The sequence below is a fragment of the Sphaerodactylus townsendi genome, linkage group LG03, assembly GCF_021028975.2.
Source record: "Sphaerodactylus townsendi isolate TG3544 linkage group LG03, MPM_Stown_v2.3, whole genome shotgun sequence".
NCBI lineage: Eukaryota > Metazoa > Chordata > Lepidosauria > Squamata > Sphaerodactylidae > Sphaerodactylus > Sphaerodactylus townsendi.
Window position 1 is genome coordinate 146,723,465 of NC_059427.1, and position 26,359 is coordinate 146,749,823.

General features: G+C 47.0%; 1 protein-coding gene across 5 annotated transcripts in view; it reads left to right on the plus strand.

The window, feature by feature from the left end:
* NAA10 (N-alpha-acetyltransferase 10, NatA catalytic subunit) overlaps positions 1-26,359 on the plus strand; it is a 52,322-nt gene that overhangs the window by 22,220 nt on the left and 3,743 nt on the right. For 3 of the 5 annotated variants that reach the window (XM_048489936.1, XM_048489937.1, XM_048489938.1), the window contains exons 4-7: positions 9,850-9,895; positions 13,048-13,163; positions 13,259-13,303; positions 19,966-20,134. In XM_048489936.1, coding sequence (XP_048345893.1) covers positions 9,850-9,895; positions 13,048-13,163; positions 13,259-13,303; positions 19,966-20,134 — 376 coding nt within the window. The remainder of the gene's footprint in view (positions 1-9,849; positions 9,896-13,047; positions 13,164-13,258; positions 13,304-19,965; positions 20,135-26,359) is intronic. The other 2 variants (XM_048489939.1, XM_048489940.1) reach the window with 1 other exon arrangement.

The following is a 26,359-nucleotide window of genomic DNA, read 5'->3' on the forward strand; positions in this document are numbered from 1 at the left end:
GCCCTGCTCCCCAGGGGAAATGCCTCTTCCTTCCTTAGTGCCTTCCCACCATGCCCTTCCCTACTTTGCCCAGCACCTCAAGGGGATACAGATAGAGCAGTGATGGCGAACCTATGGCACGGGTGCCAGAGGTGGCACTCGGAGCACTCTCTGTGGGCACGCGAGCCCAGAGCTCACCATGTGGGGGGGGGAATCACTCCCCCCCACACACATCTAGGCTGGCCTGGCCCACTGAGCATGATGTGCGCACACCGTGGTGACCAGGAAGGACTCGGCTGGCGGGCCTGGTGCCTATGCTCCGGCTGACTGCTGCCCGAGTGAGGAAAGGAGGCAGAGATGCTAGAGAGGCACAGAGCTGTGCACACGGGACTTGCTGGAGGCTCAAGCAGGCTGGCCCCTGCTCGAGTGGGTGGGGCGGAGGAAGAGGGAGCCAACCGGTTTTTTCTAAACTAAAACCTCAGCATTCAGGTTAAATGGCTGAGTTGGCACTTTGAGATAAATAACTGGGGTTTGGGTTGCAATTTGGGCCCTCGGTCTCGAAAAGGTTCGCCATCACTGAGATAGAGAACTAATTCTCACTCTGACCGAGAGAAACAAGACTCTGCTTTCTGGTTATGGATCCATGTCAGCAGTAATTCTCTCCCTGACAGAGAAGCAAGGGAGAGGCTCTCTCCATTCAGGCCAAGAGTCTGACCCACAGAGCAAGGGGCCTGAGATGGATATGGGGGGAGTTTATTTCTGATGAAGAGATCACCCCTGTGGAACTCCCTGAACAATCACTTCGATTATCTGAGCAGGAGGGTCTGCAAGACCTCCTTTTGAAAACTTACGGCAGCCTTAGAGGGACCAGAATCGGCCCCAAGGGATCATCCTTCTACCTCTCAACCCCACATTAGAGGCGAACAAGGCAGCAGCAAGGAATTTTTTTCCCATACAGGAAACCCATGACAAGTTTTTTTCCCCCTTTCCTATCTATTTTGAGAACCAGCTGAAGAAGGAATGGGCCAAGCTCTCAGCAAACAGACGTTCCCCTCCCTTGGTTAAAAGGATGTATGCCTTGCCTGAATTTGCAAGCAAGCTGTTTCAAACACCCTTAGCAGATGTGCCTATGGCTGAACAACAATATGGGGGGGAGGTGCTAGTTTCAGAGGATGGTGGGGGCTTCCTTAGAGATTCTCCGGATAAAATATCAGAATTTACACTGAGAAGGGCACACGATGCTGTGGGCTTCAGCCGCCGCCTCCGTGGTGTCTCGAACAGCCACCGCCTGGCACAGAACATAAGAAGGAGCCTGCTGGATCGGACCAGAGTCCATCTAGTCCAGCACTCTGCTACTCGCAGTGGCCCACCAGGTGCCTTTGGGAGCTCACAGGCAGGATGTGAAAGCAATGGCCTTAAGAACATAAGAAGGAGCCTGCTGGATCAGACCAGAGTCCATCTAGTCCAGCACTCTGCTACTCACAGTGGCCCACCAGATGCCTTTGGGAGCTCAAAATATTGCAACTGCTGTCTGAGTCTGAGGATTCTAGTAGTATTTTTAAGACTTGATCTTTTGCCGCTGATGCTAAGCTTGATACCTTATAGATACCTGATAGACACTACTCAAAGTGCTCTCTTCCTCCCAGACAATGAGACCAAGACAATAATGGAGCTCGCATTGGCACTGATACAGAGCAAATGTTATTGTCTTCTACAGCTGGCCAACCTGTTGGGCATTCCTGTGGCCACCCTAGATGCCATAGGGCACGCCTGTAGCTCAGACCCCTACATCGTCTGCTCCGTCCCTTCCAGACAGACATCATGAACAACAGGGACAAATCCATATGAAACACGATGGAAGCAAAGACAGCCTGCTATAGTGGGCAGTACCCAAGCACCTTCAGCAAGGGAAGATCTTCTGTCTGAGAGAGATGATCCAGATGTTCACAGGCAGCAGCCTCTTGGGCTGGGGTGCGACCTTGGAGGACACCCCAGTTCAGGGACTGTGGTCTCGGGAGGAATCTCTTCTCCCAGTCCACATCCTGGGGATCAGGGCTGTGTACCTGGCATTACAGCATTTCAGAGCAGACTACCAACAGGACCAACAGTGTTTCAGCCAGGACCAGCCAGGACCAACAGTGTTTCAGCCAAGATCTGCATCAACCGTCAGGGAAGACAACCGCTCTTCTTTGGGCCAGACACATCAAGGGCTCTCTCAGCGTAAAGGCAGACTGGTTGAGTTGTCAGGTCCTGTTGGAATCGGAGGGGACCTTGATCTTCCAGGCAGTTTGGGTACCTGGTGGTGGACCTGTTCGCATCCCACAAGAATGCCCAGGTGAGCAGGGTTTTTTTAGGTTATTCCATCCCAGAGTAGAAACGACAGGCACCCTGATAACTCCGTGGATACTTTCCCCCTGAAGCCAGTCATACCAAAGCTGTTAAGACTCATCAAAGATCTGGAAACCACCGTCATTTTTCTGGCTCCATCAGGGAAGACAACCGCTCTTAGTTGGGCCAGACACATCAAGGGCTCTCTCAGCGTAAAGGCAGACTGGTTGAGTTGTCCAGGAGTCCTGGTGACTAGGGTCGGAGAGAGTTATGATCTTCAAGGCAGTTTAGGTACCTGGTAAATTTGGACCACAATTACGCATCCCACAAAGAATGCCCAGGTGAGCAGGGGTTTTTAGGGTTATTCCATCCCAGAGTAGAAACGACAGGCACCCTGATAACTCCATGGATACTTTCCCCCTGAAGCCAGTCATACCAAAGCTGTTAAGACTCATCAAAGATCTGGAAACCACCGTCATTTTTCTGGCTCCACATTGGCCCCGAAGGCCTTGGCTCTCCACCCCGAAGGAGGTGTCGACTGCCCCTCCTGTGAGGTTGCCGGCAGATCCAGATCTTCTCCAGCAGGCACCCATCCTGCATCAACCTTGGTACCATCTGACTGCCTGTAAATTGAGAGGTCTAATCTGTTATGCACAAAATACTCCTCAGTGGGGGTGGACGCCATCCTGACTGCCAGACACCCTGCTGCCATCAGAATGTACAGTTCACTGTGGAAGGCGTTTGCTAGATGGTGCTGCAGGAAGCATATACAACCTGGAAGACCAAATATTGCTTCTATTCTGCAATTCCTACAGGGGAGTTACGGCTCAGGGTTCAAATCTTCAACCCTAAAGAGGCAGGTGGTGGCCTTGGCTACTGTCCTACCATCATATGAAGGCCACCCTATTACTCAACATCTCCACATTCAAAGTTTCCTTGAAGGAGCTGCGCAGTTAAACCTGGCACAGGTGTACAGGTGCCCTACCTGGAACCTTCATACCACAGTCTCCTTGCAGGAGAGCCAGCGTGGTGTAGTAGTTAAGAGCAGATGGATTCTAATCTGGAGAACCGGGTTTGATTCCCCACTCCTCCACCTGAGTGGCAGAGGCTTATCTGGTGAACCAGATGTGCTTCCACACTCCTACATACCTGCTAGGTGACCTGGGCTAGTCACAGTTCTTTGGAACTCTCTCAGCCCCACCTGCCTCACAAGGTGTCTGTTGTGGGGAGAGGCAGGAAAAGGAGCTTGTAAGCCGCCTTGAGCCTCCTTACAGGAGAGAAAGGTGGTGTATAAATCCAAACTCTTTTCCTTCTTCTTGCAGCCTTAACTGGACCATCCTTTGAGCCTGTCAAACAGATCTCCTTAAGCCGGCTCACCTTGTTCTTGGTGGCGATGACTTCTGGGCGCAGCATGTCCAAATTGGGAGCTCTGTCCATCCTACCTGAGTGCTGCATCGTCCACAAAGACAAGGTCGTCTTATGCACAGATCTGACCTTCAGGCCAAAAGCTTGCCAGCAGGTTCCGCTTAGCGCAGGAGCCTTCCTTGCCATCTTCCTGCCCTCATCTCAAACACCCGAAGGAGAAGGTCTGGCCCATCCTTGATGTTAGGAGAATCATCAAGGATTTTCTCCAGAGAACTGAGGAAATTCAAAAATCGCAGCCTCTGTCCCACATGACTTTTATCCATGCAGGGCCCATGATTTCAAATATAGCCTGTTGGTGGTCCAAGGAGTCTCCATCCTTCCTTTTTCACCAGTGGAAAAGTTGGTTGGATCCAACTAATACAGCTATATGCTGTCTTGTAAGTTCCTATTCTAATACATTACAAAAAGCACCCACTTTTCAATACATTAATTAGAGTTGGACTTAACATCCAGCCTCCTACAATACATTAATTTAAATATCATTAACAGTGCCTCAGATCCTTTTAAATCAACCTGGTGTACAAGCTTATTGTCTTACTAGAGGAGAGAATGTATATTCTGGCAGAATGTATATTCTGTATATTCAAAAATCGCAATCACTATTCATCTCAAATGCTCCTCCAAACAAAGGTGGAGCTACGCCCCTGGCCTCCATGAGCTCTACCTTGAAAGCATGCATCACAGAGGTTTATAAAGCGCAAAAGTTGAGGGTTCCACCAGGCATCGCTGTGCATATGATTAAAAATTCTGCCACGAAGACTGCCCTGAATAACCACATTTCAGAAGAAGAGATCTGCAGGGCTGCAGCTTGGGCCACAATTTCTACCTTTACAAAGCCTGACAAGTTGAACTCTTCCTCTTCCACAGATGCCGGAAAGTGTTGCCGTGTGTGCTGGAGCAATAGAGTATGACCCATCCAGTATTCTGGGATTCTGCTCATTTGGTCCGACCTGTCAGATAGCCACCTGACTCAATGGCAAATAGTCCATTGGATGCTCACCATGAAGGTCCTTCTCCACCGAAGACCAGAAGACGTCTTGACCCTCCTTGGTCAATCTATGTGGCGTAGATTGGAGCAGCAGTGGCGTAGGAGGTTAAGAGCTCGTGTATCTAATCTGGAGGAACCGGGTTTGATTCCGAGCTCTGCCGCCTGAGCTGTGGAGGCTTATCTGGGGAATTCAGATTAGCCTGTACACTCCCACACACGCCAGCTGGGTGACCTTGGGCTAGTCACAGCTTCTTGGAGCTCTCTCAGCCCCACCCACCTCACAGGGTGTTTGTTGTGAGGGGGGAAGGACAAGGAGATTGTCAGCCCCTTTGAGTCTCCTGCGGGAGAGAAAGGGGGGATATACATCCAAACTCTTCTCTTCTTCTTCTCTTCTATGTCGTTCCAGCCATGTCTGCTTCATTAGTACTACTTCAGTCTACCTCTGACTTCTGTTTACACCTGCAAACTATTTGCTGTTATCTTTCTTCCTGTTCCTGTTAACCCGTTCAATACTTGTAGTTAAATATCTGTTACTGCGTTGGACGCAGTTGAACTGAGGAGGCCGTTGACTCCCAACAAGAAACAGGAAATCTGAAGAAATTTAATCCTGTCTCCCTATTGGAAGGGTTGGGAATCGCCCACCAGCAAGATGCCCTCCTGTCTTCAGGGGTGAATATCCAGTGGACTGCTCCCCAGATTAGAGTCCACTGCTCTTAACCACTACACCACGCTGGCTCGCCCCAGAAAGCGATGGGGTGGAAAGGGTGAGCCAGGAAAAGCAGGCTGGGGCAATCAGATGGCGAGGAAGAAGAAGAAGAAGAAGAGTTTGGATTTTATATCCCCCCCCTTTCTCTCTTGCAGGAGACTCAAAGGGGCTGACAATCTCCTTGCCCTTCCCCCCTCACAACAAACACCCTATGAGGTGGGTGGGGCTGAGAGAGCTCCGAAAAGCTGTGACTAGCCCAAGGTCACCCAGCTGGCGAGTGTGGGAGTGTACAGGCTAATCTGAATTCCCCAGATAAGCCTCCACAGCTCAGGCGGCAGAGCGGAGAATCAAACCCGGTTCCTCCAGATTTGATACACGATCTCTTAACCTCCTACGCCACTGCTGCTCTCAACATCTCCACATTCAAAGTGAACCCACGTGGTTAAGAGACCAGGAGAGCAGCAGGTTCCTCTGTGTGTGTGTGTGTGTGTGTGTTTGTTTTAAGGTTCCATCCTTCCCCTGCTCCTAACTGGCTCATCAGGATTTGGGGTGGTGCAGCGCAGTTCCAAGAAAGATCCTTGGGAGCTGCCCCCATCCTGTGCTGATGGTCTCCTGAAAGTCCGTGTCGCACGTCTTGAAGTGCGCACGCAGCTCCACACAAAGGCGCTGTGTCCGGTGCCGCTTTCTGAGGCTCCAACGGGCGTCGTGCCGTCCTGTGGATTTTGGTGGGTGCCAGCCGTGCCAAGTGCCAGGTCCACGGTGGGCGGGTGCAAACTTGGCATTTCCAGCTTTATTTTGAAAAAGGAAGGCTTGGTTTTAAATGATCCAATACGTTCCACCGCTGTAGACGTGTGACACTGCTTCCATTCAGGATTTCGATGTTTTGCATTGACTCAGGGGCTGCTTCTGGCCTCGCCACAAAAATTCTGGGTTTGGAATGAGCTACAATATGCTTCCTTGTCCTAGAGAGACACAGACTATTACAGTATATGGTTCAAAGTAGAGGGGTTTTTTTTGGGGGGGGGGGGGTCGTCTAACCAAAGCAAAATTTAAAGGAAGCCGCTGTTAGCCATAATGTATTCCTAGTTGGTACACAGTTGACTTTGTGAGGAATGAATGAATGAAGCCAAGCAGTTTCTGTTTTTATAGCTTGGAAGCCTTGGAAGGGAATCTTGGAAAAACAAACCGCCAAAGCAGAGTTCCCAAGCCGACTGTAAATCCTGCTCTCCCGTGACTGATTATTTTTTCCATCAATCCTGCCACATGGTCATATCTTCTTTTTTTTTTGTCCAGGACTGTTGCAGCCAACTGTAACTAGCCGTTCTGCTCTACATTTTCAGCCACATGCCCAGAATGTCAGAGGTCCTGGACCTACGGAAAATGGATCCCGGTGCAAAATTTGAGTCCCCCCCCCCCCCCGCCATGGGCGGCCGCTGTGATGTTGGAATCCACCCCCAAACAGCATCACTTTCAATGGTGTTTAAACTAGGAAAGATTGTCCTTTTAAATCCACCTTAAAGGTTTTTAATCCATGCGGAAGGGGGGGATTTAAAAGGAGAATCTGGGGAAATTTGGGGGGTGCCTGCTGTCAGGGGTGCAATTATTAAGATAGCAGCACCAAAATTTCAGAGTATCTTTAGGAGACCCTCCCGATGATACCACCCAGGTTTGGTGAAGTTTGGTTCAGAGGGTCCGAAGTTATGGACCCTCAAAGGTGTAGCCCCCAACTCCTATTAGCTCCCATTGAAAACAGTGGGGGATAAGGCACCCACTTTGGGAGTCCATAACTTTGCACCCCCTGAACCAAAACACACCAAACCTGGGTGATATCATCAGGAGAGTCTCCCAACGAATCCCTGAAATTTTGGTGCTGCTAGCCTAAAAACTGCATCCCAAAAATGGGGGGAAAACCCACTAAAATTCAAAAAACCCACAAACGGACCTGCATTTCTTGCCTCCCCCCACAAGGGGGCACCCAGGGACATTTGACTTCCCATGTCTCCATTGCAGGTATGCCACTGGTCCTGGATCAGACCAGTAGCTAACCTTGTCGAGCATTCTGTTTTGTAGCCAGTTTGGCCCGGTTGCTTGATAAATAGTTGATCCACAGCAGTGCCCACTTTCCTAGTTTGAAACTTGACTTAGCTGTGAAGCCACTGTGTGGCCTTTGGCAAGTAAGTAGTCCAGAGGTGTCCAACTCTGGTGCTTTAGATGTTCATGGACTATAATTCCATGGCCAATTGGCAGGGGCTGATGGGAATTGTAGTCCATGAACATGTGAAGTGTCAGAAATGGACACCTCTGAAGTAGTCCCTCAAGACATCATTCCTAACTGAGAGATGATGTGGCCTGTTAGTTAGTGTAAGACCAGGGTTCAGGAGAGCTGAGTTCAGATTTCTGTTCCGTCATGAAGCTTGTTGGGGGACCTCCCTGAAAGGGTTTTTGGGTTGATAAAAGCATTCTCCCCTGGGCTCCTGGAGCAGGGAACGAGCAGGATTGAAATATGGTGAGTTCATTTGTGTAGCTTATTGGCTGTGTCAAGAATTGTTATGTTGGAGAATGGGCCCGGCCAAACGGCAAGCTCAATCCATCAGTCTTTATTTGTTAGCCGTAGGCTTTTCAAATTACATGATCGATCCACAAATTAAGACACAAGCCATTTAAAAACCAAATTGTATACACGAATGGTAAAAAAGATGACCTTAAGGAATTTACAAATTTTCGGAACTTATATCTTATAACTTATTCTTTAAACTACAACCTTTCTGTGTTCTAAGTTTGGTAGAAAGAAACATAAATGTAGCTACCCTGTGTGTAACTTCCTCAAAAACATCAGCCCTCATGAAACACACTTTATTCTCCTCAGTACCAGATAGTTTATCAAGAATATTTTTAATTAATTAATTTATTTATTGTTTCAGCTTTTATACCGCCCCATCCCCGAAGGGCTCTGGGCGGTGTACAACATAAAATATAGATAAAAGAAGTTATTAAAATCTTTAAACAGCGATAACAACAACAATAGTAGTAGTACTAGGGCGCCCGACCAACCCTACTTTTAAAATTCTCCCCAGAAGAGAGAGGGGGGAGGGCGACGAGGTCCTCATAATAGATGGTTGGCTTTCTTAGATGAAAAGGCCGGCATGGGGCTGGCACCATTTGTGGCTGGTCCCTCCAAAGGCCAGTGAACAGCTCCGTTTTACAGGCACCTGTGGAACTTCGATTTAAAGGTCCCGCAGAACCCAGGACCAGCCGGAGGAAGGGTGTTCCACCAGGCGAGAATTGGCTTTTATTAAAGGCCCTGGCCCGCGTGGAGGCCAGCCGCATCATTTAAGATATATATTCCTAATATGATCATACATAGGACAGTGCAAAATGTAGTGCTTGACATTTTCCAACTTGTTTGTGGCCACAATCACAAATGCGTTGTTCCTTAGGACTCTTATTGTATCTGCCAGAGAGATAGTTTCAAACGGCAAGATGTAAATCTGCAAATGTGTAAAATGCCTTTTAGCTGCATGGGGCCCGTAAGGCAGCTGGAAGCAAGGAGGGGTGGGTTCTTCCCACATAGTGTCTGTGTGTGTTTTCTTTTATTTTTTTGGACAGAGCCATATTACAGCGTAGATATTGTGAGGGAGAAGTTACCAGATGGCGTGAGCGGGTGGGGAGGAAAGAATGGTGTAATCTCAAATGGCTGTGTATGCTTAATTAGACTGCATTTTTAAAAACCCTACAAAGTCAAGACTTTGACCAAAAAACACCCCATGTAAATATGATTACATGTTGATGTAATAAATTCAAATTAGTGTGTGTCAATGTCAAAAAATCATATCCAACAACTTGATTACATATATCTGGATTAAAAGAATTTGTGCACAAAACCATTTAATTACATACATCTTAAAAAGGTATACCCTGTGGAAGCACGGTATGCGGTAACATCGCATCACGGCGTTTACTAAGCAGACTATAGGGTGGTCCACCATGCCTTTCCCCAGTTGTCTACACTTTGCCCCCAGCAAGCCAAGTATTTGTGTATCTGAAGTTACAAGAATCTGAAGATTGCAAAGCTCTACAAAAAGACCAGCTCTGGGGTGTCGCTCGTTTTGAGTGGAAATCTTTGGTTGTCTCTGACCTGTCTCATTATTTCGAGTCAGAAAAGTAGTTCACTGAAATCCATTTACCTGTTATTAATAAGGAGGCATATGCCCAAGAAGTTGGTGGTGGTGACTCATCAGCCAAGCATCTTGCCTTCAGAGTATGAAACGGTCGTGTTGAAGTCTTGACTATGTAATTTCCGGGTTTTGATATAATATGGAGACCTCTCTTTTTAATTTTTATTCGCTGAGTAGATTGACCGTCTTTCTGGGGTGGACAATTGTGTGTTTGGGGTACTGAGCTGACCTTTTAATTCCTCCTCTAGGGAGGAAGACCCCGATGATGTGCCCCACGGACATATCACATCCCTGGTAATGTTTGTTTGTTTGTTTGTATTTAATTTGACTTTTTAGACCACCCTCCCCCGAAGGGCTCAGGGCAGTGAACAACAAAAAGAATACAATAATTTAAATACAGTGGAACCTCGGTTTTCAGCGACATCGGTTTTTGCCGATTGTCGGCAGCTGTTTTTCGCCTTGGTTTTCGTTGGTCGCCTCGGATTTCCTCGGCTTGCCGACGAAATCCGAGGCGACTTTTGCGTAACTTCGCTGTGCCGTTTGCGTTGTGCCTTCACAGACAGCGTAGCCTCGATTTTCGCCGGTTTCGGTTTTCGACAATAGTCACTGGACGATTATCAGCGAAAACCGAGGTTCCACTGTATATAATCACATAAAAACCTATCCTAGTTAAAAACAGTAAAAACAATGAAACAGGATATTACTATATAAATTGGGAACTCTATATTAGCAGATGTCGTCAAAAACCCACCTCCTTTCGTGCCCATAAGAGGCCTAGGTGACATGGGGCTAAACCAAGGGTCTGCAACCTGTGGCTCTCCAGATGTTCATGAACTACAATTGGCCATGGTGGCAGGGGCTGATGGGAATTGTAGTCCATGAACATCTGGAGAGCCGCAGGTTGCAGACCTCTGGGCTAAACAGTCAACCTGGCTGGCCAAACGCCTGGCAGAACAGGTCTGTTTTGCAGGCCCTGTAGAAACTTTGTAAGTCCCGCAGGGCCCTGGTCTCCTTAGGGAGCCTGTTCCACCAGGTAGGAGCCAGGGCTGTAAAAGCCCTGGCCCTTGTGGAGGCTGGTCGGATGACTTTTGGGCCAGGGACCTCCAATGGGTTCTCCTCTGAGGAGCGGAGGGACCTAGCAGGGCATGTGTGGAGACGCGGTCCCTCAGATATGCAGGCCCGAGGTCACTTATGGCCTTAAAGGTTAAAACCAGGGGTCCCCAAACTACGGCCCGGGGGCCAAATGTGGCCCCCTGAAGGCATTTATCCGGCCCGCCAGGCATGGCGGCGATGGCTCCATTCAGGTGCAGTGGGGGCTCGAGGGAGAGGAGGAACCAGCCCCAACGGCTGTTGATTGCAGTTACATGATGGCACCCCCAAATCTCCATGAATTTTCTGACCCAGAGTTGGAAACCTTACACGTGGCAACGCCTGCTCCGCCCTTCCCTCTCAGCTACTCCATGTGTTGCTCTCAGGCTTTCTGTTCCGCCTCACTCCCATTGGCATCACAAGCTACAGCAGGCTGGCAAATGGCTTCGCTGGCTGCTAGGGAGGAAGAAAAGAACCCAGGAAGATACCTGATCCTGGGTTAGATGGAATGCTTCATTGGGAAAGTTCTGCTTTTTTTTTTTTACAGGGGAAGGTATTCCACAGCCTCCCCAACAATATTTGGAGCCCACCCTGTACTTGACATACTTTGGTCACTGTTCTAAAAATAGACCATGACAGAAAGGCTGAAAGGTGAAATCAAACATTTTACAATCATTTGTGCATAGGAATTTGTTCATAGTTTTTTTTAGTCCGGCCCTCCAACAGTCTGAGGGACAGTGAACTGGCCCCCTGTTTAAAAAGTTTGGGGACCCCTGGTTAGAACCAACCCCTTGAACATGATCTGGAACTCGATAGGCAGCCAGTGAAGGGAGTACAGGACTGCTGTAGTCCGGTCCCGTCTAGACGTCCCCGTAAGGAGCCTGGCTGCTGCATGTTGAACGAGTTTAAGTTTCCGGATCACAGACAAAGGCAGACAGTGTAAAGCGAGTTACAATAATCTAGTCTGGAGGTGACCGTTGCATGGATCCCTGTGACCAAGTCAGAACGGGAGAGAAAACCTCCCTTTACGTTTTCCCTGTGTAACAGTTCAGATGCAGGAGCTATTATTTGGGAAGGCAAGCCGAGAGCAGTGGATTTGGGGGGGGGGGGGGGGGGGGCCATGTCTGAAGGTGCCTCCTCTTAACTAGACCTGAGATCTGATCTCAGCTTTTAGCCCAGGGGTCCCCAGCCTTTTGGACCCTGCCCCACATGGGGTGGTGGGCCCAGCCACAAAATGGTTGCCCCAACTTACCTGCAGCTACACAGCGAATATCATGCTGTGGTATCAGTTGCTGCCCAAGAAACATTAAAAGAATTCTGCACAGCCAATCAGAAGCCCTGCTGAGAAAAAGCTACACCAGGTCCTGCCCACTTTCTAAAAACAGTTATTGGGCACCAGGAAAGGAGTCAAGTGCCATGATGCCCATGGGCACCACGTTGGGGAGCTGTGATCTAGATCACAGGTGTCAAACACGCGGCCCTCCAGATGTTATGGACTACAGTTCCCATCATCCCCTGCCAGCATGATGCTGACAGGGGATGATGGGAACTGTAGTCCATAACATCTGGAGGGGCGCGAGTTTGACACCTGTGATCTAGATACTCAAACCATCGAATGGGACCCCCTGAGTGATGGTGGACCATCAGTAGAAGTATTGTCGGAGGCTTTCACGGCCGGATTCAAATGGTTGTGGTGGGTTTTCCGGGCTGCGTGGCCATGGTCTGGTGGATCTTGTTCCTAACGTTTTGTCTGCATCTGTGGCTGGCATCTTCAGAGGTGTATCACAGAGTGAAGTCTGTTACACACTGTGTCCAGTGTTACACACAGCGTGCAACAGACTTCTCTCTGTGATACACCTCTGAAAATGCCAGCCACAGATGCAGGCGAAACGTTAGGAACAAGATCTACCAGACCACGGCCACACAGCCTGGAAAACCCACCACAACCATCAGTAGAAGGTTGTGAGATCTGGGTCCATGGGAGTGAGACACTGCGCAATCTTTCGCAGCTGGGGAATGGTGTGATAGATCCAGCCACATACATCCCAGCCTGCAGGAACTAAGGTGGACCGCTTGGCCAGGCAAGATGGGGAGTTCCACTGAGCTAACAGTGCTGCAGAAATCACCTTGTCTATCCCGTGACCCTGATGTATAGATTCCCTTACAGAGCAGCGCATGAGAATTTCCATGCCCCCCCTCCCCCGGAAGCATGATCGGTGTGGGGCTGAAGGGGCCAGCCTAGAAGTTGAGAAACTTTAGGGGTCCCCAAGTTCAAAAAGTGGGGAGGTTTTCATCCGTGAGGGTGCTCAGTTCTGAAGAAAGTGATGCAGCTCCCCCGCCCCTTTGATCTTGGCTAGGCGGTCAAACGCTCCCACCGTCGCCTGGGACTGGCTCAGAAGCTGATGGACCAGGCCTCGCGGGCCATGATTGAGAACTTCAATGCCAAGTACGTCTCCTTGCACGTGCGTAAGAGGTGAGTCCCTTCTCTGGTTCAAAGGGGGGTGGGTGGGGGGAAGAGAGCAATTGACCCAGTACAGAAACACCCTAATTTTTCTTGTTTTCTTGCAGTAACCGGGCAGCTTTGCACCTTTATTCCAACACCCTCAATTTCCAGTGAGTATCTTTGGGGCAGTTACGACGGAAGCATGGCTAGACTTGGAGAAACCTGGGTTCAGGAAGCTACATTCTCAGCCTTCCTCAGTGAGAGTAAAACACAAAGAACCCGTGTGGTGTGGTGGTTCCAGACCTAGGCTAGGGCGTGTTTACAGCTAGCATAACCTATCTTGCAGGGTTGTTGTGGAGAGAAAAAATATGAAAGGGTGGGATGCATCTTCTATATAGCCATGAATGCACCATGCCAGGGAGCCACCATGATCAAGAGTGGTGGAGACCCGGGTTCGATTCCCCCACTCCTCTGCATGAAACCTGCTTGATGATTTTGGGCCAGTCACAGATCTCTGGGAACTTTCTCAACCACCTCTGAAATCCTCTTGCTTTGACCCTACAGCAGGGGTGTAGCTAGGGTAAATGGAGCCCGGGGCAAAATCTGAGTTTTGCGCCCCCCCCCCCCATTTGGGCAGCATCCCTCCCCCACCACGACCAAACAACATTTTTGCACCAGTTCATCTCAGTCACCATTGCATTATAGAACATGGCCCAACACACAAATCTGAACACACCCAGGGCTCCCTAGTTTAAACAACATTGAAAGTGATGCTATTTTTTTTGAAGGGAATCCACCCTGAAACAGCATCACTTTTAATGTTGTTTAAACTACAGAGCCCAGATTCTCCTTTTAAATCCACCTTAAGGGGATACTCTGAGCTCCCTAGTTTAAGCTTAACATTAGAAAGATGATGCTGTTTTCAGGGTAGATTCCCCACCCCAAACAGCATCATTTTTTTCAATGTTGTGGATTGTAATAAGGTTTTCTGGGCTGTGTGGCCGTGGTCTGGTGTATCTTGTTCCCTAATGTTTCACCTGCATCTGTGAAACTGCAGTATTTTCAGAAGGTGTATCACAGAGAGAAGTCCTACATTTATACACTGTGTCCAGCCTTCTCTGCTATAACAGACTTCTCTCTGTGATACCTTCCTACGAAGATGCCAGCCACAGTTAAGCGAAATATTAGGAACAAGATCCTATCAGACCACAGCCTGTAAAACTCCTACAACTACCAGTTTGAATCTGGTTTTTGAAAGCCTTCAACAAATACTTTCAATGTTTTTTTAATCTAGAGAGCCCAGATTCTCCCTTTAAATCCACTCCAAAGGAGGTGGATTTAAAGAGAGAACCTGGGGAAAATTTAGAGGGTGCCTGTCAGGGGAGCAATGTTTAAGCTAACAGTACCAAACTTTTAGGCTATCTTCAGAAGACTCTCCTGATTAAACCACCCAGGTTTAGTGAAGTTTGGTTCAGGAAGCCCAAAGTTATGGACCCTCAAAAGGGTAGCCCCATCTACCATTAGCTCCCATTGGAAACAATGGAGGATGGAGCACGGAGGTCCATGGCTTTGGACTGAATTAAACTGCTTCGAACCTGGGTGGTATCAACAGGAGACTATCCTTATGATACCACCTAGGTTTAGTGAAGTTTGATTCAGGGGATCCAAAGTTATGGACCCTCAAAATGGTAGCCCCGTTTACTATTAGCTCCCATTGGAAATAATGGAGTATGGGGTCACCCATTTTGGGGGTCCATAGCTTTGGACCCCCTGAACCAAACTGCACCAAACTTGGCTGGTATCATCAGGAGAGTCACCTGACAATAGTCTGAAAGTTTGGTGCTGCTAGCCTAAAAACTGCGCCCCCTGCAGGCCACAAAATGGGAAAAACCCTGAAAAATAGAAAAAGCCACTAACGAACCTGCAATTTTTGCGCCCACCACAAGGTGGCGCCCGGGGCACTTGTCCCCGGATGTCCCCATGGTAGCTACGCCTCTGCCCTACAGGGCCTCCATTAAGTCAGCTACCCTGTTTCCCCAAAAATGACATCCTCTGAAAATAAGACGTAGTACAACAACACAAGCCTTTATAAGCTTAGAACCAGGGGGCATCCATTGAAAATGCTGGGGGGAAGAATTAGGACTAATAAAAGGAAACACTTCTTCACGCAATGTGTGATTGGTGTTTGGAATATGCTGCCACAGGAGGTGGTGATGGCCACTCACCTGGATAGCTTTAAAAGGGGCTTGGACAGATTTATGGAGGAGAAGTCGATTTATGGCTACCAATCTTGATCCTCTTTGATTTGAGATTGCAAATGCCTTAACAGACCAGGTGCTCGGGAGCAACAGCCGCAGAAGGCCATTGCTTTCACCTCCTGCATGTGAGCTCCCAAAGGCACCTGGTGGGCCACTGCGAGTAGCAGAGAGCTGGACTAGATGGACTCTGGTCTGATCCAGCTGGCTCGTTCTTATGTTCTTATGTTCTCTTATGTTGGCATATAAAACAGGACAAAATTTTAAAACAAAACAAGGTTAAGAAATACAGTTAAAATTACTAATTTCCAGTATAAAATTTGCAACAGTTTCACAAAAGAGTACATCAGAGCTGTTCAGGAGATTGGGTATCTTATAACACTCATGCCACTGAGAACATTGGATAAGACGTAGTAGAGGTTTTGCTGAAGTACTAAATATAAAGCATCCCCCGAAAGTAAGACGTAGCAGAGTTTTTGTTTGGAAGCCTGCCCGTCGAACAGAACACCAGAGCATGCAGCTGTGGAGCGGAAAAATAAGACATCCCCTGAAAATAAGACATGGCGCATCTTGGGGAGCAAAAATTAATATGAGACACTGTCTTATTTTCGGGGAAACACGGTATGACTGGTTGGTGCACAAACACAAAAATGTAACGTTCCGCCCTGAGCTGGTTAGGCCAGGCCAGCCTGATTTCGTTGGATCTCAGAAGCTAAGCAGGGTCAGCCCTGGTGGGCACTTGGATGAGCAACCTCCAAAGAATCAGTCATGTACAAAATAAAATACTCTTCCCAGACTACACTCCCACTTCCTCAGCAATAGACATGAATTCTGAAGTCGCTGTCATAGGAGATTCTGTGCGTTCTGATAAATTCACAGATGTGACCAGTTCCATAAGGGTAAGACAATGTAATTGGAAACTAAAAAGGGAATAATTCTGCCACGAAACAGGTAACAGCAGCAAGCTCGTTCCACCAAAGTTTCCTCTGTGGCTCTCTCCTGAGGACAAAGGGTTGCCAAGTCCCACCTGGCATCTGGGGGTGGTGGTGGTGGGGGACTTGCTGATATTTGGGGAGGACCACAAGACAGCAATGTAGGAGCAATGCAGTGACATCACTTCCGGCATGCACCAGAATTACCACTAGCGATGCACTGATGTCACTTCCGGGTGCACAGGCAGTGATGTCTGATAAATTCATAGATGTGACCAGTTCCATAAGGGTAAGACAATGTGACTGGAAACTAAAAAGGGAATAATTCTGCCACGAAACAGGTAACAGCAGCAAGCTTGTCCCATGTTTGGATTTTTCGCACAGTTGTGGACTTCATAATTACCTGGCTGGTTTTGTAGTCTTGTTTTGAGAATTTCTGCACTTATTGCATTGAATTGTGTACTTCTGGCATTGTATGTAGCCTGAATGGAGTATTTTGTTTTGTTTATGATGATGGATTCTCTGTACACGATACCTGTTTTTATTATATTTCTATTACCTAGTGATTGCGACAGCTGCCAAAGAACACCAGGGATAGGATGTGGAGACAGGCAATGGGAAACCACCTGCGTGGGTCTCTTGCTTTGAAAAGCCTGTGAGGTTGACATAAGTCACCCACAGATGCACCATTCCTCTTGCTGGCAGCTTTCAAAATAGCTTTTGGCTGATATTGCTGCTGCATCTGACATTCTAATTTTATTTAAAACATCATATCTCACCTTTCTACCTATTGTGTGTCCCAGGACCGCTTGCAATTAACATGTTTTTTAACAAGTCAATGTAAGCAAGCCAAAAATAAAACTATTAAATCCAGATGAAAAGGGCCAACAGCAAGAGCCAGCGAGGTTACAGCGCCTGACTGGGTTCTGGGACACCCCGGTTTGAATCCCTGTTCAGCCATGGATGCTTGCTGGGTGACGTTGGCCCAGCCATATATTCTCAGCCTAACCTACCTCACAGGGTTGTTGTGAGTATAAAACAGAGAGGAGACTGCTGTAAGCTGTTTGGAGTCCCCAATGGGGAGACGGGTGGGGTACAGATGAAGTAAAATAAAAATGACACAATCAGGTGACGAGGCATGAAATGCTGACTCAGGATTCCAAACTGAGCAGGAGTCAACAGTGTGATGCAGCAGCCAAGAAAGCCAGTGTGATTCTGGGCTGCATCAAAAGGAGTATGGCATCTAGATCGAGGGATGTATCTGTACCACTATTCTGCATTGGTCCAAAAGTGCCAACTGGAATCCTGTGTCCAGTTCTGGGCATTGCAATTCAAGAAGGATATTGACAAGCTGGAACAGGTCCAGAGGAGGGCATCCAAATGGTTAAAAGGCCTGAATTCTATGCCTATGAGCAGCAACTTAGGGAGGCAGGTATGCGTAGTATGGAGAAGAGAAGGTTAAGGCATGATAGCCATGTTTAAATATTTGAAGGGATGTCATGTTGAAGAGGGAGCGAGCTTGTTTTCTGCTGCTCCGGAGTCTAGGACCAGGGGTCATGGGTTCAAGGTGAAGGAAAAGAGATTCCACTTAAACATCAGGAAGAACTTCTGGACAGTAAGGGCTGTTTGGCAGTGAAATACGTTGCCTCAGCGTGTGGTAGAGATTCCTTTGGAAGTTTTTAAAGAGAGGCTGGATGGCCCTCTGTCAGGAGTGCTTTGATTGTGAGTTCCTGCTTGGCAGGGGATTAGACTCGATGGCCCTGGTGGTCCCTTCCAACTCGATGGTTCTATGAAATACTCAGTGAAATAAGGAAACTTGTAGCTTGGTGCTTTGCTGGTCCACACCAAGGCAGTGTTCCAGCAGAGGGTGATGGATAGTGTGGGAATGCTTTGTTGTTGTTGTTTTTAATAAAACTTATTGAAATGTTAAAAAAAAGAGGTGGTTTACACAGATATGTAACAAAAACTTATACCATATTTGGTTACAATACCACACAAATATCTAACATTATAACTCATTTTATACAACAAAATTAAAGGACTTCCTTGCTGTACTTCAGGAGTAATTTTCCTTTGATTATTCATTAATCCTTCCTTAATGGATAAGTTCTTTGATCAACTTCAATAGTATTGTTACATTCTTAAGTGCTTTATACATTTGTATTTAACCCTTTCAATCTATCTTTAAACTTACTTCTAAGATTAATTAATCTATTACATATATATTTCCTAATTTCAAATATAAAAAGTGTTAATGTATTTAAAAGAAACATTCAAAATTAATTGTTGTTATTATTATTTTTAAATTTTAAAAATTGTGTACATAAAATATATAGGTCAAACTATAACAAAATAGGACATCACGTTCTTAGAGCGCCTTTGCTTACAGAGTGACAAAGAAAAAAAAACCGTCCCTTAATCTATGGGGTTTGTCTATTCAGCGCAATAGTGTGGTAATGCTTTGTTGAGCATCCAAAGCACATAAACATAGGCACGCTTGCTGTAACCCTAGTGCAGGGGTCTCCAACGTTTTCGAGCCTTCAGGCACCTTTCCAGTTCTGACACAGTGTGATAGTGGCAGCCACAAAATGGCTGCTGTGGGAGGCGGAACCAGCCACAAAATGGCTGCCACAGCTCAGTCACACCATGAAGATCCTTATCCAATTCCAATTCCAAAGCCTTTATTGGCATTATAAATTACAGAGTTAGTAGAAAAGGGGCATTTATCTACTAACTGAAACATTAAAATACATTAAAACATTAAATACATTAAAACAATGTTGAACATTCACAACCACGCCTTGTAAACCGCACATATAAATTAATTTAACCATTACTACTATGTAGGCAATGATTGCGCCTGACCAAATAGTGCCTCAAAAAACTTGCAACATTCTCACATACAAGATCACAGGACCCGTTGAGTAGAGAGTTCATCACAGATGGTAACCTGACAGCGTTTGAGCTCTCTACCAATGGACAGATGTACATGGAGCGTAACGACTCGTATATTGGACACTCCAATAGTACATGTTGAACCATCTCCGCAATGGCCATATTACATTGGCATAACCTGTTCTCATATGGAGTGTTATTATACCTGCCAAGAGTCATAGCGTTAGGCAGAGAGTTAAAACGAGCCAAAGTGTACGCTCTGCGTTGTTTGGGATTGCACAGAATGTACAGATAGTTGGCACAGTAATCTGATCGGACAATTCCCAAGGCCTGTGGGGAGAGATCCTTATCCTGCAGTGGCAGCTGCTGTCAGAGCAATGGTTTGAAAAATCTGCAGAGCCAATCAGAAGCTTTGCTGGGCAAAAGCCCTTCCTGGCCCCACCTACTTCCTGAAAACATTTGGTGGGGGCTAGAAAAGGGGGTTGGACTCGATGGCCCTTGGGGTCTCTTCCAACTCTATGATTCTATGACAGGGGTCTTCAAACTATGGCCCTCCAGATGTTCATGGACTACAATTCCCATCAGCCCTTGCCAGCATGGCCAAGTGGCAGGGCTATTGGGAATTGTAGTTCATGAACATCTGGGGGGCCATAGTTTGAAACTGTTCTATGACAATGAAACTGACCAAGCTATTGAAACGGACACATAGGGACTTTCAATGGATGTCAGCCTCCCTGTTCCTTCCCGCAGGATCAGCGAAGTGGAGCCAAAATACTACGCCGATGGGGAGGATGCTTACGCTATGAAGCGTGACTTGACGCAGATGGCCGAGGAGGTGAGCGCAGACTCTGTTGATGCCCCCCGGGATCAGCACGCATCTTCTTGGCAGGGGGAGTCAGAAGGCAAAGTAACTGGACACGTAGGTCACTTCCGGACAGAATGACAAACGGTGGTTTTGATGTGGGAATGGGTTTTGGGAATCCTCAGGCTCACCCCTTCCCCTTTCGTGTGGCTTTGGTGCGGGTTGAGACAAACCGTGGCTTCACAGGACCAGACGGCAGCGGGCGGCTTGCTCCATCGCCTGCAGGCGAGGAGTCCGGACTCTGGCTGACGCTAAATTTGAATAGATCGGCGGTCCCCAACCTTTTTGAGCTTGTGGGCACTATTAGAGTTCTAACACAGCAGGGTGATGCAATCCCAACATGGCTGTTAAAAGATGGCAGCCGCAAAAGGTTGGGCCTGCCCCAAAATGGCCGCCACATCTGACCATCGATCTTACAATGAAGAAAGCAAAATCTGCCCGGCTGATAAGAAGCGTTGCTCGGCAAAAGCTCCCGTCTGTATCAGGCATATTCACCTGTTGAGTGAGGGGCCGTGGCTCAACAGCAGAGCACCCGCTTGGCATGCAGGAGGGTCCCAAGTTCAATCCCTGGCATCTCTAGTTGAAAGGACAGGAGAGGAAGGTGGGGTAGAAATCCAAACTCTTCTTCGTCTTCTTAAGGCAGGAATGAAGCAACGTTCTTTATTTCTGTTGCCGCTGTGCAGGTACATTCGAGATGTCGTTCATGAATTCTGTTGTAGTTGAAAAGGACTTTCTTGTGATTTATTGTGCAAAAGTTGAAATGATGTGGGGAGGGGGACACCATTTTCACTGGTAGTGCACAGCAGAGATCTTTATTTTTGGCTCAGTCTTTGTCTTATAGTACTTGCTCCAGAGTCCAGAATTGGTGTCTTACAGTACTTGCTCCAGACTCCAGACTCGGTATCTTATAGTACTTGCTCCAGACTCGGGATCTTATAGTACTTGCTCCAGACTCCAGAATTGATATCTTATAGTACTTGCTCCAGACTCCAGACTTGTCTTATAGTACTTGCTCCAGACTTACAATTGGTATGTTATGACTAGGATATAATTAAAACATTGCTACAGCAGCCATATATCATCTTTCCTTCAAGAAGCTTGTCCTAGGAAACATTTCATTCTCTTCTGGAAGATTCTAATTTTGTGTGAATACCAAAGCGCCATTTCAAGTTATTTTTGCAAATCAATTCATTTCCATCAGGAAGATTAGAATAAACATTATTTCTAGTCTGGATATGAGAGGTTATAGTTTTGATTGCTGAGAAAGACCATTTAACTGAAATGCGTCTGGTTCGTTAGGGTCAAAAATTATCTAGGTGTACTTACTTGTGTTCTGTTATTAGCGGCCCTTTATTTTCTTTTATTTTCTGTTTTAAGCTTAATAAATTTGCATTAGTTTCTTCTTTTTTAATTTTTTAATTGTATCATTTGAATATTCCATTTTATATTAATACTCTTCTTCATTCGTTTTCAAACAATACATTTTCCCCCTTTTCCCTCCCCCCTATATTTTCTTCATAGTTTTATCAAACAGCAGTAAATTCATTCTTTGTAATCTCTTCTCCTATATCTCCTCATTGACTCCAACTTCTTTTATCCAGTCCGCATATATTATCCATATCTTCAAAATTTCGCTCTGTTTATCTTGCCACAGTTTATTTTTTGTTATTTTTTCAAAAATGTCCAGTGTCACTTGTTCCCAGATATATTCCAACCATTTCTGGATTGTCCATTTTTTTTTCTTTCCAGACTAAAGCTATTGTTGCATGTGCTGCTTTGATCATTATTTTATACATATAGCTATATTTTTTATCTACCCTTCTATCCTCCATTACACCCATGAACATTAAATCATTATTTATCCCAATATTAATCTTCACCAGTTTCTCGATATATAACATTACGGTTGTCCAAATTTTTTTCACTTCTATACATTCCGTCCACATATGGCTATAATATGCCTCCTGATCTCCGCAGTGCCAGCATTTAGGACTAAGTCCTTTAATCATATTTGCTAGTTGTTTTGGTGTTCTATACCATTTCACTATCACTTTTCTTTTCAACTCCATATATTTCTCAATCTTTATATTTTTCCAACTGTCTATTCAATTTTCAGTTTTCCCAGTGTCTAGAAAACCTTCCTTCTCCCATTCTTGATTCAATGTTCTTATCGGTCCTTTATTTTCTTGACCTTCATGTACTTAATTCGAATCCCCACTCTTCCATGGGTGACCTTGGGTCAGTCTCCCATACTCAGCCAAGCCTACCTCAATGGGTTGTGAGGATAAATCAAGAAGAGGAGAATGACATAAGTCTTTTGGGGTATGGATGAAGTAAATAACATATTTTCTTTGAGAGAAAATGCTGTTTTGTCTCTGTTTCCAAAGAATGAAAAATTTAGATTTATATCCCCCCCCCCCCCCCCCTGCATCTTCTGTAAGGAGACTCAAGAGGGCTTACAAACACATTTTCCCTTCCTCTCCCACAACAGGCACCCTGTGAGCTGAGTGGGACCGAAAGAGTTCTGAGAGAACTGTGACTGGCCCCAGGTCATTCTGAAGGAATGTAGGAGTGGAGAAACAAATCCCGTTCACCAGATAAGAATCTGCTGCTCATGTGGAGAAGTGTGGAATTGAACCCAGTTCTCCAGATTAGAGCCTACCAGTTCTTAACCACTACACCAATGCCGGCTTAGGGCTCTCAGGAAGAGGCTCCCAAGCACAGAAACTCAGTGTGGTCGGGATATGTGGTAGGGTTGCCAATTGGGGATTGGGATATTCCTAGAGATTTAGGGGTTGGGGGAACCTGGGTCTCGGGCCTTGGACCAATAAAACGGATTCTGAATACTTGATCTCGGGCCTTGGACCAATAAAACGGATTCTGGATACTTGATCAGGATTGTTTATTGAAGGCTACAAGCCCTTAGCTCACAGGTGTCAAACTCCGGGTTCTCCAGATGTTATTGACTACATTTCCCATCATCCTTTGCCAGCATGATGCTGGCAGGGGATGATGGGAACTGTAGTACATAACATCTGGAGGGCCGCGAGTTTGACACCTGTGCCTTAGCTAGAGAAAGCCAGTTTGGGGGGGGGGGGCTTTCTTAGGCTGTTATCTGGCTTTCTTAGGCTGGCTTTCTTAGGCTGTTCTCTCTACTCAACCCCCTCCCCCCCCTTCCAAACAAAAGTGTGAAAAGAATTGCTTAGAAGGCACAGGCACCTCGAAGTCGAAGGGAGAAAGATAGGCCACCTGCTAAGCCCCCCCCCCCTCCCCTGTGGTTCAACGGACATCCTTTTGTTCAGGCCGGGAGACTTCTCAGGGGCATTTGCCTACTTATCTACAATCGGTGTGAAAGCTGTAAACATCAAGGAGAGCGGCACAGAAAGGAAAGGGAGGGCCCCTTCTGCATGCCAGTCGGAACAAACATCCAATACAGTATCACAGAGTCTCTCGGGCTTTGGTTCTGACAGGAGGACAGGGCTTGGGGAAGGAAGGCAGGGACTTCTGCAGGATAAAATGCCATAGAGCAGGGGGGCCCAACTCTGGCGCTTCAGGTGTTTGTGAACTACAGTTCCCATCAGTCCCACAGCCCCTGCCGGCATGGCCAGTTGGCTGATGGGAATTGTAGTTCAGGAACATCTGAAGCGCCAGAGTTGGACACCCCTTCCATAGAGTCATAGGGCCCATAGAGGGGCCCTGAGCAGCCGTTTTCTCCAAGAGAACTAAAAACTGCAACCTGGAGAGATCAGTTGTAATCCCAGGAGATTTCCAGGCGCCCCCTGGAGGTTGGCAGGCCTGGCGTGTGGATTTAGTCAGCTGATCAAGACCAGCCTGACACTCAGTCCTTTCTTCTTCCTTTGTCTGTACAAGACACTTTGGATTCAATCCTAAAGCTTATCAAAGCAAGGAAGTGCCCAGAAACACCTTGGCCTGTGAGCACCAGATACGGATGTAAAGGTCTCTTCTCTCCCCCCCCCCCCCTTTCCCAATTCCCTGAGGGTTTTTTCAAAATTTTGCAATGGATACAAATGACATTCTGTAGAGTGTGACACATGCCCCCCCCCCAATCCCACATCTGGAAATGTATGTAGCAACAAGAAAAATCACAAGTGGCCCTTGGCAGCTGTACCCCAGATTTGTAACCCCTTCCTCCCAAATTCTCCTGATGCTTGGGAACTGTGAAGCAGGGTTGTGTCTGTTCCTGCAAGGATTCTCAAGTGTGCACATTAATTGCTTAACCCTTTCCTTGCTGGCTGTAGTGGGAAGTTATGTCAAGTCGCAGCCAACTAGTAGCCACTCAGTAGGGTTTTCCAGGCAAGAGATGAACAGCAGTGGTTTTGCGGTGGCCTGCTTCCATGGAGCAACCCTGGACTTCCTTTGTGATCTCCCGTCCATGTTCTAACCAGGGCCGGCTGTGCTCAGCTTCTGAGATCAGTTGACACCGGGCTCACCTGGGCCATCCAGACCAGGTTTATTTGTTCTGCCTGGTCCAGGCTAGCCCGGTTTAATAGATTTCGGAGGCTAAGGAAGTCAGTCCTGGTTCGTACTTGGATAGGAAATCCAGGTTTGCTATGCAGAGTCAAGCCGTGGCAAACCACCTCTGTTTGCCTCTGCTCAGACTTGGGTGGTTCAGGCTGGCCTTATCACATCAGATCTTGGAAGCTACTACAATTCTGCAGAACTGTGTGCAGTTCTGGTCGCCACATCTCAAAAAGGATATTGAGGAGATAGAAAAAGTGCAGAGAAGGGCAACGAGGATGATTGAGGGACTGGAGCACCTTCCCTATGAGGAGAGGCTGCAGCGTTTGGGACTCTTTAGTTTGGAGAGGAGACGTCTGAGGGGGGATATGATTGAAGTCTATACAATTATGCATGGGGTAGAAAATGTGGACAGAGATAAATTTTTCTCTCTTTCTCACAATACTAGAACCAGGGGGCATCCATTGAAAATGCTGGGGGGAAGGATTAGGACTAATAAAAGGAAACACTTCTTCACGCAACGTGTGATTGGTGTTTGGAATATGCTGCCACAGGAGGTGGTGATGGCCACTTACCTGGATAGCTTTTAAAAGGGCTTGGACAGATTTATGGAGGAGAAGTCGATCTATGGCTACCAGTCTTGATCTGCCTTGATCTCAGATTGCAAATGCCTTAGCAGACCAGGTGCTCGGGAGCAGCAGCAGCAGCAGAAGGCCATTGCTTTCACCTCCTGCATGTGAGCTCCCAAAGGCACCTGGTGGGCCACTGCGAGTAGCAGAGTGCTGGACTAGATGGACTCTGGTCTGATCCAGCTGGCTTGTTCTTATGTTCTTAGACCCCCAAGGCGGAGCTGTTCCCCCAGGCCTACAGTTGAGGCCACTGTGGTCATACATCATGGCCCCCCTTCCCCCTTTCTTCCCTCCTCTTCCTCTTTCCCCCTCCTTTTTCATTTCCTCCCATCTCACAAAATTATTCCCTTGGTTTCCCTCCCTTTCCCTCCCCTGTTTCCTTCTGCTGGGGCCCCGCCTAGATTGAAATAACATTGAATTTTAGAGGGTGGGACACAAGCTAAGCCAACTGTTGACCTGTGCGAGGTTTCTGCCTTCGATACTGCTTAACGGACTTTACAAGATAGTCTGTGATATACTTGATTAATGTTTCAAAGTTGCCAATTGCCACACAAGGCGAACCTGCCTTATAAAAAGCACTTAAGAGATTACCTAGATGCTGAGAATTAATTAGCTCATTGGCGGTAAGGGCCAAATGGGATGTCCAGAAAAGCGTAGGTAAATACTCTTTAGATGTATCCATAGGAACGTCCACCCCCTCTTCCTGATGGAGAACAAGGTTAAGTGAGAGGTGATCTCCTAGTAGAAGGTCTCCTATCTTAAAAGACTGGACTGAAGTTCTTAATTTTGGTGACATAAAACAATAATCTATAACACTGTTCCCCAGCGTACTAACAAATGTGAAATTATTAGAACAGTCATAGCATTTTAGACCATTGAGCCATAACATGTTATGTTTGATAGCGAATTCGATCAGATTCCTAGCAGTGTAATTGGTCTGGGTATCCTCAGAATGACGCTCTGATGGAAGTAAGAGTGAATAGACATAATCGTTATCATCATAACCTTCACGTTCCAAATATGAGGTTAGATTATTACCCACTCTCGCATTGAAATCCCCCAATATAGTAATTTCAGTTGAAGGATATTTTAGTTCTAGCTCCTCAACAAACGAGGATAAATTTTGCCACGGGTCATCACGAACGTTATTATTCGCACCAGGGCGGATATACGT